The sequence below is a fragment of the Micropterus dolomieu genome, linkage group LG15, assembly GCF_021292245.1.
Source record: "Micropterus dolomieu isolate WLL.071019.BEF.003 ecotype Adirondacks linkage group LG15, ASM2129224v1, whole genome shotgun sequence".
Taxonomy (NCBI): domain Eukaryota; kingdom Metazoa; phylum Chordata; class Actinopteri; order Centrarchiformes; family Centrarchidae; genus Micropterus; species Micropterus dolomieu.
Genome location: NC_060164.1, coordinates 20,217,658 through 20,233,457, shown reverse-complemented (window position 1 = coordinate 20,233,457; position 15,800 = coordinate 20,217,658). Strand labels below are relative to the sequence as shown.

Sequence of the window (15,800 nt, the reverse complement as noted above, 5' to 3'; positions counted from 1 at the left end):
AGGATAAATATCACAGCAAAAAAGAAACAAGGAGATACAGATACACAGTTCAGTAGAGCAGAAAGAGATGGGTAACCACCATGACGGGCAAACAGGAGAGACACTGTATCAATGTTTCTAATAAATGCTAAACTGCTTTTCAAGAGTTCAGAAAACAACTCTTAAGTTTAGGAGTTGTTGAGACTACAGGGTTCTGTTGAGTTTCATAAATCAGTTTGGAGTCCCACTTGTTTCCACAGCTGCAAACAATCTCAAGCCAACACTAGTATGAAGAGTTAATACATTTTAAAAACAAATTCCCCTTTTAATTAATGTCCTGAGAAAAATGTTTCAGACTCAGTGAACAAGTTTGGGTCACCCGAGAAGAGGTGGATTATTAATATACGTAATTGACAAATAGACAGGTTTTATTCCAAAATGACATATCAATTGACTAAATGCTTCCCAGAAACATTGACTTGATTCACACCTTCTTTTAAAATACAAGGCTAAATTTCATTCATGTCATCAGGTTTATACTTAATTGTGTTTTGAAACAAAAAACAACCTCCAAAATGAGTAAGCGTAACTCATGCTCCCACTGTAAAAACAAGGCGAATTTCTAAAAAACAAAAACACATTCAAATAATTCTTAATTCAGTGATGTGGAAATATAATATATTAAGAATCTATTGGTGCATTCACACTTACCACAATATGTTTTTAAAGTGGACATTACACTTTTGTGACACATTGTTATGAAAACTTGGTCTATGAAATATCTGTGACAATTAATTAAACAAGCCCTTAGGGGCTTATTAAAGGAGTATTCTGTCAATTTTACACAAAGTTCAGGAGTCGGTGAACAGTTTTATGGCTTCTGTGGCTCTGGGGTAGATTTCCAAAGTCTGGTCAAATGCTACATTCATGTCAGATTGAAGTTATAATACGCATGCCATGTCCTGCTTGTAAATAATGTTCATGTTAACATCCAAGAGGTAATTACAACTGGGAAACTGGGACTAAAACCAAACTTGAAATGCCCAAAACCAAACATGGACAACTCACATCAGCAAAAGTCCATTGATAATATATTTAATCCTAAATTTAATGCATATGGTGTTATGTCAATACCATCTTGATTAGTTGGATGACGTGAGCACTCACAATCCGTTAACACTGTAATCTTTCCCCTCTTTACCATCGTTCCCACATGTTGTGAATGTGGCATAATGAATGACGTCACTGAGTTGCATTATTAAAGATGTAGGATCCAGCATTTTAGTGGGTTGACTCCATACTAGGGACTAAAAGTCAGAATATCCTGAGCCCTGCTGTATCAGTTTTGACTATTTAAAAAAGACAATCTGTCTCTTGTTTGTCCCCCAACTTTATTGAAGGAGCAATACTACTACTACTGCTGTGATGTCAGGAACGCCCCCTTCAGTTGGATTTCCGGCTCGGAAAGTTGGGAGAACCTCACCAACCCCGACCTCAAAATCCAAGATGGCTGCCCCCGGAATCAACAGTGGCGAAAGATGTTTTAATTTACTGTTTATTGCACTTCTGTCTTATTTGTGTGTCATTAAATACAGTCCTGTCCAACTTATATCTGTAGACATGTTGCTCTGGTGTTTGTATGTGCAAAATGCCGCATGTGTTGTCAACTGGTTTTGCTAACAATGGCCAGAGGCATCAGTCTTGGTTTTCCGACTAAAATCTGTGTGACGTCATTCCCAGCTCTGACGCACCATTAATCACTGGGGTACCCCTTTAACATAATGCAAATATGAAGACCTTAATTTTCAGCAACTGAGTCAGAAAAACACGCATTAGCCTCCTGGTCGTAATTCCAAGTCGGTATTGCCAACACCAGCAGATGTATCTACATAAAATCCAATAGCACTAATACAATTAATTCAGTGAAGAGCTATACAGTTTATATGCATCTGGTTTCACTTGGTAACAAACCACTCCCACTACTATACCACTGTTAAAGTAGCTAATTAAGGCCATTTAGATGATGCGACTACAAGGCTAGCAGTCCATCTTGGAACAACGTATGAACATACCAAGTCGGAGTAAAGGGAGATTTTCCTGAATGCAACATCAGACATCATTTTTCCAGCTGTTGCATCAAACCCTGAAGTAGCTGTGATTATTTTATTTGGATGGTAACATTTCATTGGTGAAACAGTGAAGAGTACCAGTTTCTCTTTCTGACAGCAAAATGCAAACCAAGACAAACGAATTTAAGCCTCATCTTCCTGGTTTTTAAAGACGTGTGTTATAACAATAGCAGAACACTGCACAAAAAAAGAGATGAACAACTGCCTTATGATGACTTTATCCATCTTTTCTGTAAATCAATGGCAATAATACGATACACAATCACTAGGATGTGAGGGAAAAGATGCTGGCCTACACAAGTTATTGTCATTTATTACACCAGATTTACTGTTCTGATTCACGTAAAACTCACCTGCTAAAAGTAGACCGAAAAACATGAACCTTCTCACATTACGGCCAGATGTGCACCAACATTTCATTAACAGCATTCAGATGAAGCCGTCGCTAGCTACTGGAAATTTAAAAGCACATTTTTTGGTTGAATGACAAGGCAATATAGGAGGTCTTTACTCCAAACATCTGTCTGAAGCCAAAAATACAAATATTAAAGGATCCCTTTATCATGTCAGGATGTTCTGTAAACCTGGCGGGACTAAAACATAACACAGATATAGTCCAAAGCATCTAAAGTGCAGAGGTTAAAACTGACGTTCATCGGACTGGCACAGCGCATTTAAAACACAGCATAGATGAACAAAAATACACTTAAAATATTTGACCAACCAAACGACTGGGCAGTTCATCCGGGCAGTGATCCCGTGTCTGCGTCAGTGTGTGTGTGTGTTTGTGTGTTCAGTCAGTTCCCTCGTGTCCTCTTTCAGACCTGATGGCAGCTGGTGTTGCCGAGTGTGTTGCATGTCTGAAATGAATGGCTACGATAAATAAAACGGGAACAAATTAAAGAGGGAGGTGGCGTGTGGAGTTGTTATTCTAAAATTTAAAACTGTTAAAAATCCACATGGAGACGCTGGGAACCATTCATACACGGCGATCCGTCTGTTGGGAGTGTGATCCAGAGAGGTCCGGTCTGTGACATAGGTCCGATGATACAGTGGTAAAACATTAAGAACAGACATGACGGTCGAGTCTCTGTTGGAGAGCTGAGACAGGTAGGTAGGCTGTGTGTGTAGTGGGGAAAGGAAAGAAGGGTACAGTTGAGTCAGCTGCTGCGTGTCCTCTTTGCTTGCGTTTTCTCCACCATTCGTCTAGAACAGCTGGATCATGGACTCCCGGGACTTGCCAACTCCGATCCACTTGACTGAGGAAACAGAGAGGCAGGGGTTTGTGTTAATTTCTCTTTATAGTCGAGGCTGTCCGTATCTGTTGCTACAGGTCTCAGGTCTGTCAGTACAGTTTACATGCACTCAGAGAAACCAGGATGCTCAGGTAATCAGAGAATGTTGTTTACATGCAGCAGGTCAGTTATCAAATTTCTCCTTTACCCAAACCTTATACTGAAAGCATGGCTTACTTGTTTTAACTGCATTAGTGATAGAAGACGCTTTTTGGTGTGTGTCTATTCAGTGACGAGACATGCAGACTGCTTTGTGTGTACATTTTACAAATGTTTAGCGATGGAAACAACTTATAGAGGCTACTTTTCATTTCAGTTTTAGTTGGACTTGACCGCTCTGATCGCCTGCCATTCACCCGTCTTGTGCAGAGTTTTGCATGCATGCCGTACGGCCGACAACTGCAAGGATGTCGCGGTCTATTTCAAGTACTATTTAAAAATGATATAATAGTCTTTGTGTGGTTCATCAACGGTGATAAATCATCCGAATGTCCCGCAAGGTGCAGACAACCGGTGAGATCTGCCACAAAGGTTACACACACACACACACACACACACACACACACACACACGGTACTTTTGGATTTACTCTTGCACTTCAAAAACATTTATTAAAACTTTTTTTCTTTTTACATGTTTACAAAATTATATATTGAAATTTATAGTGTAATAGGCTGTATATTAACTTATTGGTAGAAAAGTGGCGTTGAGCACCCCCATATCGCCAAAATGGTATGATCCTTATTTTGCTGCAAAGCTTCGACTGTGAGATTGACAGTCGAATCAGCCCATCGAAGCATCGAATCTTCGATTATTCGGGGTCAGCCTTAATGATTTGTGTAATTTAAATGTAAGAAAACATGGAAATATTTTGTTAAACTATTAAAATTAATTAAGTAATATTTGATCAGTAACAACCTATTTGAATTTAAATTATACACATTACTGTCTGTAACAAGCCTGTTTTATGTAGTTTTCCTTGTGGTCCAGCAGAGGGCACCGTCCACTCTCAATTTATTGACGACACTGCTGACCTATCAGGGAACTAAGCTAATAAATAAAAAAAGGAGGATGACACACAAGTTGTGCAGGTCAGATAATCATGTGATCCTGATTCTGCAGGATTGCTATGGGTCATCAGGGTGGAAAAACCAAATGTTGTGAGTGGATGACAGTTGTATATTTGTGTTTACAGCATCATCTGTGAATTGTTTTATACGGCAATTCTGACTGAGGACAGGTATAAATTCAGGATGTGTTTGAAAGGGGCCTCTTTTCATAAAATGCTCTAAATGGGAAATGTACAACATTATCTTTGCCAGTCTACCATTTAAAATGTTAATAAGACTTGAGAGGAAACAATTACTCAAACAATTGGCTGAACATAAGAAAATTAATCTGCAACTATTTGAATAATTGATTAGCTGTCCAAGTCTTTTTCAAGCAGAAATACTATTACTACTAGCTTCTCAAATGTTCGGATTTGCTGCTTTTCTTTGCCTTATGTGACAGTAAACTGGATATCTTTGGGTTTTGGACCGTTAGCTGGACAAAACAAGCTATTTGGGCTATGGGAAATTGGGATGCAATTTTATAGACTGAATGATTACTCGATTAATCAAGAAAATTGTCAGCAGACAAATCAGTAATGAAAATAATTATTAGTCACAACCCTAATTTAGACACCTCCAGGTTTGGAGCAGCAATGGAATTAAAAGTGAGCACTTTGAGAAGTTATATTAAATAATAATGGTATTATGTGGGGTCATACCAGGCACTCCCACATGCTCCTCAATGAAGTGGACATATTTCTGGGCGTTCTCAGGCAGCTCTTTAAAGCTTCTCACAGCCGAGGTGTCACTTTCCCAGCCCGGCAGCGTCTCATACTGGACCTCCACACGCTGCAGCACCTCCTGATTGGCTGACGCAGAATCAATGAAACAAGAGGTTGTTTGGGGGTAATATCACACCATTAGCATTACAGGAGACTGCAATCCAACAGCTATGACAACAGATCAATATACGTTTCATCTGAAATGGAGCTCTGTAAAAATCTTGTACACCCTGGAAGAAGAGGAAAAGCTGGAGACAGGCCAAGGAGAGATTAGACAATATCCACTGATTGCTGAGATGCACTGACTTCGCTTTTTCACCGATAACATCAGTTCAATAGACTTAATGGGTCCTATTTAAACAATCTATAGAGCACGGTCTCAAGTGCATAGTGCAAGTAGATTTAAGAAGTGTCCAAATGCACCTTTGCTAGTTAAAATGGCACATCATCTGGGAAAAATAAAGGTGCCAACTTTTAGTTATGACACATTTGTTTGCCTGACACTGTGTTATACTAATACCACTATCCTATCTGCCTGTATCCTGATCAAAAAAATTAAAAGGAGGACCAAAAAGAAGAGCCTTCAATTATTCTCTTAATATGTGCTGACATTTATTTGAACACTTACACAGGAAGTACTCATTCACACACAGGCTCACCTGGAAAATGAGGTATAGTTTGGTCGGCAACTTTGTAGGCTACGCCCACTTTGATCTCAGCGAACACGTCAAGTATGTCCAGCTTGGTGAGTGCTAAACTGGGGGGGGGGGGGCAAAGGGGACAGGACAGTTATAACTGTGCAGAGACTCTTACTGAATACGCAGTTCGCTCTGTTAACAAACTTAGTACCAATCCTAATATCATGTTGTGAAGCAAGAGAAACCCTTAAATTTAGATACAGAAGCTGCACACATCTGGTGAAATTCTGTACCTTTAAAACATTTAGCAATATGTACTGCAAAAGCAAAAAATATTGCAGAAACATTTTCAACCCATTGGAGACATCAACACTTCAGGGAACCTCCAATACGCACACACAAAACAAAGCAAATCAATACAAACACACACATACACACTGAACTCACGCGGTGAAGCCATTAATCATGTGTGCATATTTGATGAGCACTAGATCCAGCCACCCACATCGTCTCTTCCTGCCTGTGGTCACGCCCACCTCTTTCCCCCGAGTCTGAAGTCGCTCTCCGATCTCCTAAAGACAACAAGATGTGCACAGACAGTCTCATGAGTCTTCTGCTATCTAAATTGTGAACGGTGTTTTTGTAAATGTTCAATGCACAATATACACATTATAGTCTTCATTTTTAGTCATGAGCAGGTGTCACAGGCAGATCTATAGACCTGCAACAATTAAGTTTACTACAGCTGGTTATTGGTGGCAGTGTAGCAAAACCTCTTCTGGGTGGTACTGTTTGAAAACAAAGCTACTTGCAGTCCTTCTGGTGTATACTGTACATATCAAGTCATTACACCATGTTTTGACCACGTAGGCAAAGCAAATGAAAATGTTGACATGTGAATGAACAGGGTTTTTCCTCCAGATGTTTTTAATTACTTAATAATACTTTGTGTGTCAACATACTTTAGGTCACCTGAGTTGAAAGATGTACACCTTTAAACTTAGTTGTAAACCAAATGATTTTCCTGTGACAAACTATCCATCTTTTCAACAAAAAGTGACATACCCTGTGACGGCGCTCTCCTTTTTTTAAAAACATGATTTAAAGGACTTCATGTTTTATGTCATGTTGGATGGGTGGTACAAGTTACTGTGTGTATCCTCTTACGTTGCTCTGCTCAGAGGGGAAAGCGCCGATGCCCACTCTGGTGGTGTACGCCTTGACAACCCCGTAAACCTCCCCGACGTTCTGAGGCGGCATGCCTAGACCCGTACACACCCCGCCCACCGTGCAGTTGGACGATGTCACAAACGGGTACGTCCCTGCAATGAGACCAGGAGTGAAGACTGATCATACTTTTCATTTACACCGTTGATACAGGTCGAACAAACATGCAACGGAAAAAAACATGTGGGAAGATTAGAGCAGGGGTTTGTAGAGTCTGAAACTGTGGGCACCCCAGCATCTCCATGTAGATGAGACATGGAGTTTTGGAACTACAGTTTGTTTGGGGGATGTTACTGTCATTTCAGTGAGCAATCCAATTAAGACAATTAAGATACTTTAAAACCACCATACATCTATCCCTCTGCAGCCCCCCAGCGACTCTCTTGCAACGCCTCATAGTAGTACCCCCTTGTCTAGAGAAAGGTAGCACATCACATTTAATGAGTTTTTTTGTTTATCCTCCTTATTCATCTCTAAATTAATTTCACCTACAGTGGTGTGGGCATGGCAAGGCGAGGGTGATGAGCTGTTTCCGGACAAGACACTGTGTTGACATAGCGGATATGCTGTTTAATCTGGATTTACAGTGACGACTGTATCTAAAGAAGGGTTAGAGTCCCTAAGTGTTAAAGGGTTAGAGTCCCTTAGTAACTAAAGGGGGGATAGACTGGGAGATGGGGAATCAAAGGAGTAAAATAAGCAAAGGTGGGAGACCTGCCTGTTTTTATTTTCTATTTTAAACTTTTTTATATTTCCCTTTTGCTTTTATGTTTTATGTAAAGCACTTTGAATTACCTTGTTGTTGAAATGTGCTATACAAATAAACTTGCCTTGCCTTAAGCTACTGTACTGATTCAGTTGGCTGACTAGTCCAGCTTGGACCTGTCCTGAGACTTAGAACATTGATGATACACGGAGCAACTTTTAGAGCAATGGTACTGAGCAATGGTAATGAGTAAAGATTACTACCGTAATCCCCTTCCCCCACCACCAGCCCCGCACCGCCGCCAGCTGTTCAAAACATAGTCGGACTTGCCACTAGCAAGATTGCCCAGCAACATTGCTCAAAAAATTGCCCCGTGTATCATCAGCTTAATATGCTTCCTCCTTCAACCACTTGACACTACATCTCTTTAGTCAAATAACTTCAGTGAAATGGTCTCAAATACGTAGCTGTGAGCTTGAGGCTAAATGGCTTCTTGATAATTAAATTGCCTGAAAAGGAAGAACTTCAATCCAACAAACACTTAAAAGCACTTTTATTGCTCTGTCCGTCCAGCAGGATGTCCTTGAGGGGACAATCACTTGACATGAACACTAAAACAACTCCACCTCACATATTCAAAAAACAGTGTGTCGCAATTTTGCTTCAACTATTATAATACATGTAAATGAGGTTGTGTGTTAAGTGAAGAACAGGTTTTTAACAGCAGCCAGTGTACCCATCAGCAGTCATGTGTCAAGTGCCCAGCAAGCTCCCACATAAGTCTTGATAATAGTTCTACGAACACATAAGCTTATCATAAAAGTATACAGATAAAGATACAACCAGACGCTACTGTGACATTTGCCACAACTTTTAACAAGTATAAATGTAGCCAGACAGAGAGAGAGGCAGTTTGCCTATCAGTGTGCAGGACACGGTGCCCTGATAACACCAGTTATTACAAGCATGGTGTTTTGATAATAACCAGCGTTGAACCTTGCCTGTGATTTAATCAGCTCAGTGCCGTCACTGCTCTCAATAATGACAGGTCTGCTCTGTTACAGGGAGATACTAAAACATCTACACAATTGTTATGTTGAGTCTGTGGTGTCATTATCTAATAGGAAAAATATATGTTCATGTTTTCAGACATCAACCTTTTGAGAATGTTTCTGGATTTAATGATTACTCTGTCATTCTGATTGACTGACTGGCAGACTGCTGATATAGGATGCCTTCGTGCTCATGCACAGTCAGGTGGCATTAAGTGGGTTCAACTGTGAGCGTGCACGTCAAGCCTGGATGCCAGAGCACTTTAGTAGCAGTTAGTAAACTTACCATCACCCCTAGTCTGAGCTCCAAGCAGGCTTTTGTAAAGAGCATCACAAAGCTTAAGTGTTTCCGGGCAACATCACTGGGTCACTGTAAATGGACTCAACAGCGCTTGCCAATTAGAAATGACATTTACTCTCAGAGTACAGGTTAGCACAAAGACGTTGGCTTATTTTCAAAAGGGTAATTGGAAAATATACAGAACCAAACAAGTTAAGAGTAAGGCGTGCTTAATGTCGGTGCACATGCGCACTCACACATGCACACAGCGATATACTGACCAAAATCTATGTCCAGTAGCGCTGCGTTCGCTCCTTCCACTAGGATCTTCTTAGGAGGACCATGAAGAGCCTCGTACATGTAGTGCACCCCGTCCCTCACCATAGGCTTGATCCGCTCCACATAGTCCTGAAAATCATACATATACATACAAACTGTTACTGCAAAGAGGACAATTAAATGTTTCTAGAGATAGTTTTCCATTTTATTTTCATTACCTTTAATTTGACCAGCTCTCCCTTTATGTCAATCTCCAGTGTGGGGTACATGGCCTTGTACTGCTGGGCCAATACCGTATACCTGTAATTCAGATTTATTTATATAGCACCATTTCAGATTCAACAGAAGTTATCTCAGTGCACTGTTCATACAGAGAAGGTCTAGACCATACTCTTTGTTATAATATTCACAGAGACCCAACAATTCAATTAACACACAACATTGATAAGTTTTGATTAATTTCCGGCTGGACTGTGACGATACGATTCTACATCACGCTGCAATGAGATTATAAACACGGAAGACTCACAAACAATATTTCTGTCCATTTTTTCTGTGCATTAGAAATCCATTGCTTATTGATCAACCACCATTCCCAGACACGAAGGAGCCCCAGGAACTCAACTCTGGAACCAAATAGTCCTTTTGAGCATTCCTGTTTGAGTTTCCACCACCAACTAGACCAATAATGTAAAAAGCTATAACGCTATAAGTGGTGTTTGGTTTGACCTGTCGGTGAAGTTACACCCTGATGCTTTCTGTTGCCCCAGGAACTATTATCCCTTGTGCAGGCATTATTTGCTTTGGGAGCAGGAACTACACCCCAGGAACGACATTTAGGCTGTGTTCAGACCGACATCAAGCCTGGTGAAAAAATCCAGCCGCCTCATTCATTTGATCAAGGCCAGTCCAAAGCAGAACCAGGCTCAAGTTTGTCTGGATTGCAACATGAAGTCATCTGGCCAATCAAGTACATGCAAGCTCCTGGTGGATTACTTTGTAACGTGAAAGTATTTACTACTGTTTACCTTGCAATCGTTGCGACAAAAGATAAAATAAATGCCGCCTTGATAACTATCCAGAGGTGTAAACTCCTGTTTCAAGAATATTATAAACCGCTGTGGAGTGTTTGACGTCTTATAAGCTTTTAAACTCACTGATATGTTAGTCAAACTGGATGTACCCTGTACCCCACCAACGCAGCCCTTTGCAATGCTTCAACGCAGGCCTGTTTCAGTCTGAACGACAGCTTAGACGTGGATTCTTTTAGTCAAAATGCAGGTAAAGTTTCTGATTTCCTGGAATGGTTGGAACAGGCTATGAAACTGAAGCTGAGGATTAGCGGTTGGGTTTCTGAGTTCTTTGATTCAAGGAAAGGTTTCAGCGAGGGGAAGGGACAGTAAGGCATGAAGCAAACAATTAAATTATTCACAGACTTGAATTAATTACTAATCTCAACTCATCGCCCAATGGTCTTCGGTGATTGTTCACACACTGAGCATATTATCTTACATACAGATTTCATCAAAACCCCAGACACAGACATAATCTCATACTATTGGCACAGACCTTTCAGAGAACTGGGTGAAGTCAGCCAACAGGTCACATATCCTGAGACCGCTACGTGCTGCCTTGGCCGAGTACACCGGACCAATCCCCTTCTTTGTTGTCCCGAGGCTGGGTGGGGCCACGACAGGGAAGGGAAAAAATAAAAAATAAAAAGCACAGAAGGAGCATTAGTACGTTATCTCAATTTACAACATGGATTTTAACAGTTTCAACGCTCATCATGTCATCCATCTAATTATTGTGAAACATCTCCAGACCCCGGATTGGAGAAACTCTCTCACATCACAAATCTGGGTGCAAATTAGTAAACAAATGACAGCAAAACCTTATTTGAATTGTCCAATGCAGATACTCAAGTGACAAACAGCAGATGTTCAACACCGTTATTCGGCCATTTTCTGTATTTCTATAGACTTGAGTCACTAAATATCTTAATACTGATGTATCAGTACGGCCACTTGAATGAGTATCAGAGAAGGATTACTCCAATAACACATTGAACTAGTTACCCATGTACATATGACACTCAATATGCGCTTCTTGTAACTCGGTCTATTAAAAGGAAGGCCTGCCACAGTAAAATGTGCTTACCCTACATGCAAACTACAGAATGGAAAGATCCTCTATCGTTATTGAGTTTCATCACCAGCAGCAGCCAATGTAAAACATTCAGTACCCAAACACCATGTGCACTCAGTGACTGAAAAGCCCACGTGTTTGAGAGTTGCTGCCAGTGGTGGAAGTAGTACTCAGATCCTTTACTTAAAAGTTATATTGACAATAAGGGGTGTGATGATACACCAAATCCACGGTTCGGTTCAGACCTCAATTTTTGATCCACGGTTTGGTTCATATCGTGGTCCAGACGTATAGAGCAAAAAAGGAAATAGTCAAGTAGAGTAACTCAAAGCTTTACTTCCACCACTGTCTGTTGCTGTTTATATTTAAAATAGTGATTTAAAAAACTAAGGACTGCATAACACATTTAAAATTTGAAATGTGGAAACTTTAAAATACCATTTGACAGAACAGATGGATTAATGAACACCTTTAAAATGTACATTCATGTTTTCTTACCAGATAGGACACTGACCTTAAGACAAAGATGGAATGGATCAATTATGTCTTTATGTCAGATCTCAGTGGCTCAGAGCTGTATCCTGTCATTAAGGCATTTATAAACACCTGTTTTTGTTTGTGTAGATGCGTCTATAGCTACTATGATATAAGAATGAGTATTGTGAGTGATGCATCAACTATACAAATCAATAAAAAAAGAAAAATGGCCATAGACTAGCCACTCGATGTATTTTGTTGTTTAACATCAGTCTGGATTTGCTTTAAACCACCAATTGAATCATAAAGAACAGTGTTTAGTGTGTTTAGTGTCAGATTAACACCTGTCACTTTCACACTTAAATGCTGAAATTTGGTACTTAATTTTATTTATTATTATTTTAAACCTGCAATAAATGGGGGCAGTGGAAACAAGTTGTGAACACAACATTAACACATCATCACGCTTTAAGTTGATATGGTAAACTTGTTAGAAAACAGCTGATTATTTCGAGCAACATTAGCACGTATTTGGAGCTGTGTTTTTGGCCACCTGGTGAATGTAAGCCCAATATTGACTCTCTTTTAGCTCTGTGTTTGGTCTCCACCAACTCCTGAAGGAAATGTCAGACTGAAAACAGACAACTGCTGCAGAAAAAAAAATTACACTATGAGAGCGATGACAGTGAAACAAAAAAATAAAGTTGCGGCTGGAGAGCTAAACAATGAGATGAAACTCACTATAAAAGCTCTGTAAAGCCGAGTGGAGCTGCAGATTCAGATAATAATTCTTTTTAGGTTCCTCATTGCGAGGGACCCCTTTCACTTTGTCATTTGATTTGTGTTATTATAAAACTATCAATTATAACTAGAGCTGCACGATTATGGCCAAAATGATAATCACAATTATTTTGATCCATGTTGAGATCACGATTATTCATTGATTTTAGGGACAATATATTTTTATTGCACTTTCAAATAAAAAAATAAAATAACTGTTTTCACATCCATGATGTACTGAATTTCTGATTATGTGCAAATCTTTGCATCACAGTAAGACTGTTCGATCATCTACTAGAAGCAAAATATAAATAACATTTCACCCGGAAAGTCCACTGAGTCCGGCTACTGCTGCCCCACGGACTTGTCCCGTCCTCTGCACAGCGTCAACTTCCACTGGAAGTGTCTCAGACGCATTTCAGGAGCTGAGCACATTCTTGGCTTGTTGTTATTTTGTCCTTTATGTGCTTCTACCTATGGCTCCTACTCTGCTTTCCAGCAACGGCTCTCTGCGACCTGGTTTTATTTGGTTGTCTGCACGGCTGCTTATCCTACAGGGAGCATTTCAGAATCACAGCGTTTTGCCTGCTTGATCTTGCTGACATGTTTAGATTTTGTTGATTTGATAAACAGTGCTTACTTTTTTGTGCTTCTTCTATGATTAAGTAGGCAATGTAGATAAATGGTTCTTGGTCTGATTTAAATGTGTTTTTGTTGATTTATGATTGGGAGTATCTGCAGGGTGTTTTATTTTGAAAATTGACTGGAATTGACTTCTTGCCCAGTTCGATGTGCTCTGGGCAGCTTGATAGACTTTGTGGTAGTGATAGTCTTTGAGGAGCTGTGAGCTGCTTCTGGCTCGCTTCTTGGACATGCTGCGTGTGATTGACTTCCAAGCATTGACTAGGAGGGCCGTGACTTGTGGACTTTGCTGTCTATTCTGGACAGTAGCAGCAGGAGGGTGCGCGCAGAGAAATTGGCCCCTTGGCTGCAAGTTAAGGAAGCGCTTCATTTGATATGCAGCAGAGTTTTCCATGAGCGGAGCATGCAATTTAAACGGCGATATCACCGTCGATCATGTTTATTTAATTGTGGGAAATTAAAATCGTAATCGCAATCAATATCCGATTACTTGTGCAGCCATAATTATAACTGCTGTGAATTTGGAAAGTATTGACCAGTTTTTTTTAAGTTAAGAGTGCAAACAAAACTGCTGCTGATGCTACTTAGTGCACTTTAAAACATCAAAGTTTACAGCAGAACATACAATTTTCAATGTTCAGGTACAAAAATAACTTTATTAGTCTGTGCTGGTCGCAGGATTCAACGCAAAACCGCTGGGTTCAGTGCAAAAGTTAAAACTATTTTGAACTTTGACCACGGCGTGCGTGCGAGGTCGCCAAGCTGTGCGCTTCACTGCGCTTGCGCTTTGCTTGACGCAATAACACACCGACCTGGTGTGGCGCAAGCCACTGAACATAATGGGTTTCATGGCGCAGCAGTGCGGCAGTCGCGATCTGTCTGAATGGCCTATTAGTGTATAATATGTAGAGCAGTGTTGTTGTAGCATGGCTCTGTGTCAACAATGATGAATAATCTCTAAAATCATCCAGATGGCACTGTATGTTTTACTTGATGTTGGCGGTGACTCATAAGATAAGTCCAATGAAATATCAGTGTGTGTGTGTGTGTGTGTGTGTGTGTGTGTGTGTGTGTGTGTAGCCATCATCTTTAAGCAACATGTTTCTTACTTCTTGCCTGCTTGCTCTTGTCTCTGCTGTTCCTGAACGCCATCAACCGCTTGGTGGAAGTCAAACACTGCGGAGGAGGGAGAGAGGGGACACACACTCTCACACACCTCAGAGAAAGCAGGGCTCACACACCCACATACATTCACACATAGTTTAATGCCCCAGGGCAGAACTGGGAGGACTTACCAATATGCGCTCTGTCCGAGATGATCAACCTTTTCTCCCAGTCTTTTAAACCTACACACACAAGTAAGCTTTGAGTCTTGACACATTAAAAAGTACACAAGTTTGTTCTGTTAGTTCCTATTATATAATGTATGTGTTTAAAACAACTGTACGTCGCCCACCTTTTCCTTTGCGTTCGTTCTTTTCTGCCTCTTCAAACAGGCCTGGAAGGTGGATCACTACACCATTGCCTGGAGAAAAAAAAATTAACAGTTTTTGATCCTTAGATCCTGTTTCAGGATGTTTAGGTGGAAGAAGTACCCCATACTTTAGTAAAAGTATCAATAATACCAGTAAAAGTCTAAGCTAATCCATTCACAATTTCTATTTTTGTATTCAATGTGTTACCCAATTAAAATTTACATTTATATTCATTTAGCTGACACTTTTATCCAAAGCGACTTACAATTGCTAAGTATGTAAGAGTTCGCACACCTTTGGAGCAAATAGGGGTTAAATGTCTTGGCTCAGGGATACAATGGTGGATGTGTCACAATGGAGAACTGAACCCAGGTCTCTCACACCAAAGGCATGTGTCTTATCCACTGCGCCATCACCACCCTCATACAGTGGAGGAAAAAAGTATTTGACCCCTTGCTGATTTTGCAGGTTTGCCCACTTACAAAGAATGCAACGATCTATAATTTTAATCATATGTACATTCTAACAGTGAAAGACAGAATCCCAAAGAAAATTCCAGAAAATCACATCATATGAATTTATAAAAATTGATGACCATCTGATGAGGAAAAACAAGTATATGACCCCCTACCAAACAGCAAGTATTCTGGCTCCTACAAGCCAGTTAGTCTTTCTTTAAGACACAGCCCCAATCCCAACCAATTATCTACATCAAATACACCTGCCTCACCTCGTTACCTGTATAAAAGACACCTGTCAACACCCAAACAACCAGCATCCAACATCACCACCATGGGCAAGACCAAAGAGCTTTCTACGGACATCAGGGACAAGATTGTTGATCTGCACAAGGCTGGGA

General features: G+C 40.3%; 1 protein-coding gene across 1 annotated transcript in view; it reads right to left on the bottom strand.

The window, feature by feature from the left end:
• Positions 1 to 389: 389 nt before the first annotated feature.
• The window catches only part of adss2 (adenylosuccinate synthase 2), a 29,098-nt gene continuing 13,687 nt past the window's right edge, over positions 390 to 15,800 (bottom strand). Inside the window, exons 3-13 of the mRNA XM_046070144.1 lie at positions 14,923 to 14,991; positions 14,762 to 14,812; positions 14,576 to 14,642; positions 10,989 to 11,096; positions 9,638 to 9,719; positions 9,422 to 9,548; positions 7,043 to 7,197; positions 6,323 to 6,447; positions 5,897 to 5,994; positions 5,175 to 5,324; positions 390 to 3,367 (exon numbers count right to left, since the gene is read on the bottom strand). Of these exons, the coding sequence (XP_045926100.1) occupies positions 3,315 to 3,367; positions 5,175 to 5,324; positions 5,897 to 5,994; positions 6,323 to 6,447; positions 7,043 to 7,197; positions 9,422 to 9,548; positions 9,638 to 9,719; positions 10,989 to 11,096; positions 14,576 to 14,642; positions 14,762 to 14,812; positions 14,923 to 14,991 (1,085 nt within the window). The 3' untranslated portion in view covers positions 390 to 3,314. The remainder of the gene's footprint in view (positions 3,368 to 5,174; positions 5,325 to 5,896; positions 5,995 to 6,322; positions 6,448 to 7,042; positions 7,198 to 9,421; positions 9,549 to 9,637; positions 9,720 to 10,988; positions 11,097 to 14,575; positions 14,643 to 14,761; positions 14,813 to 14,922; positions 14,992 to 15,800) is intronic.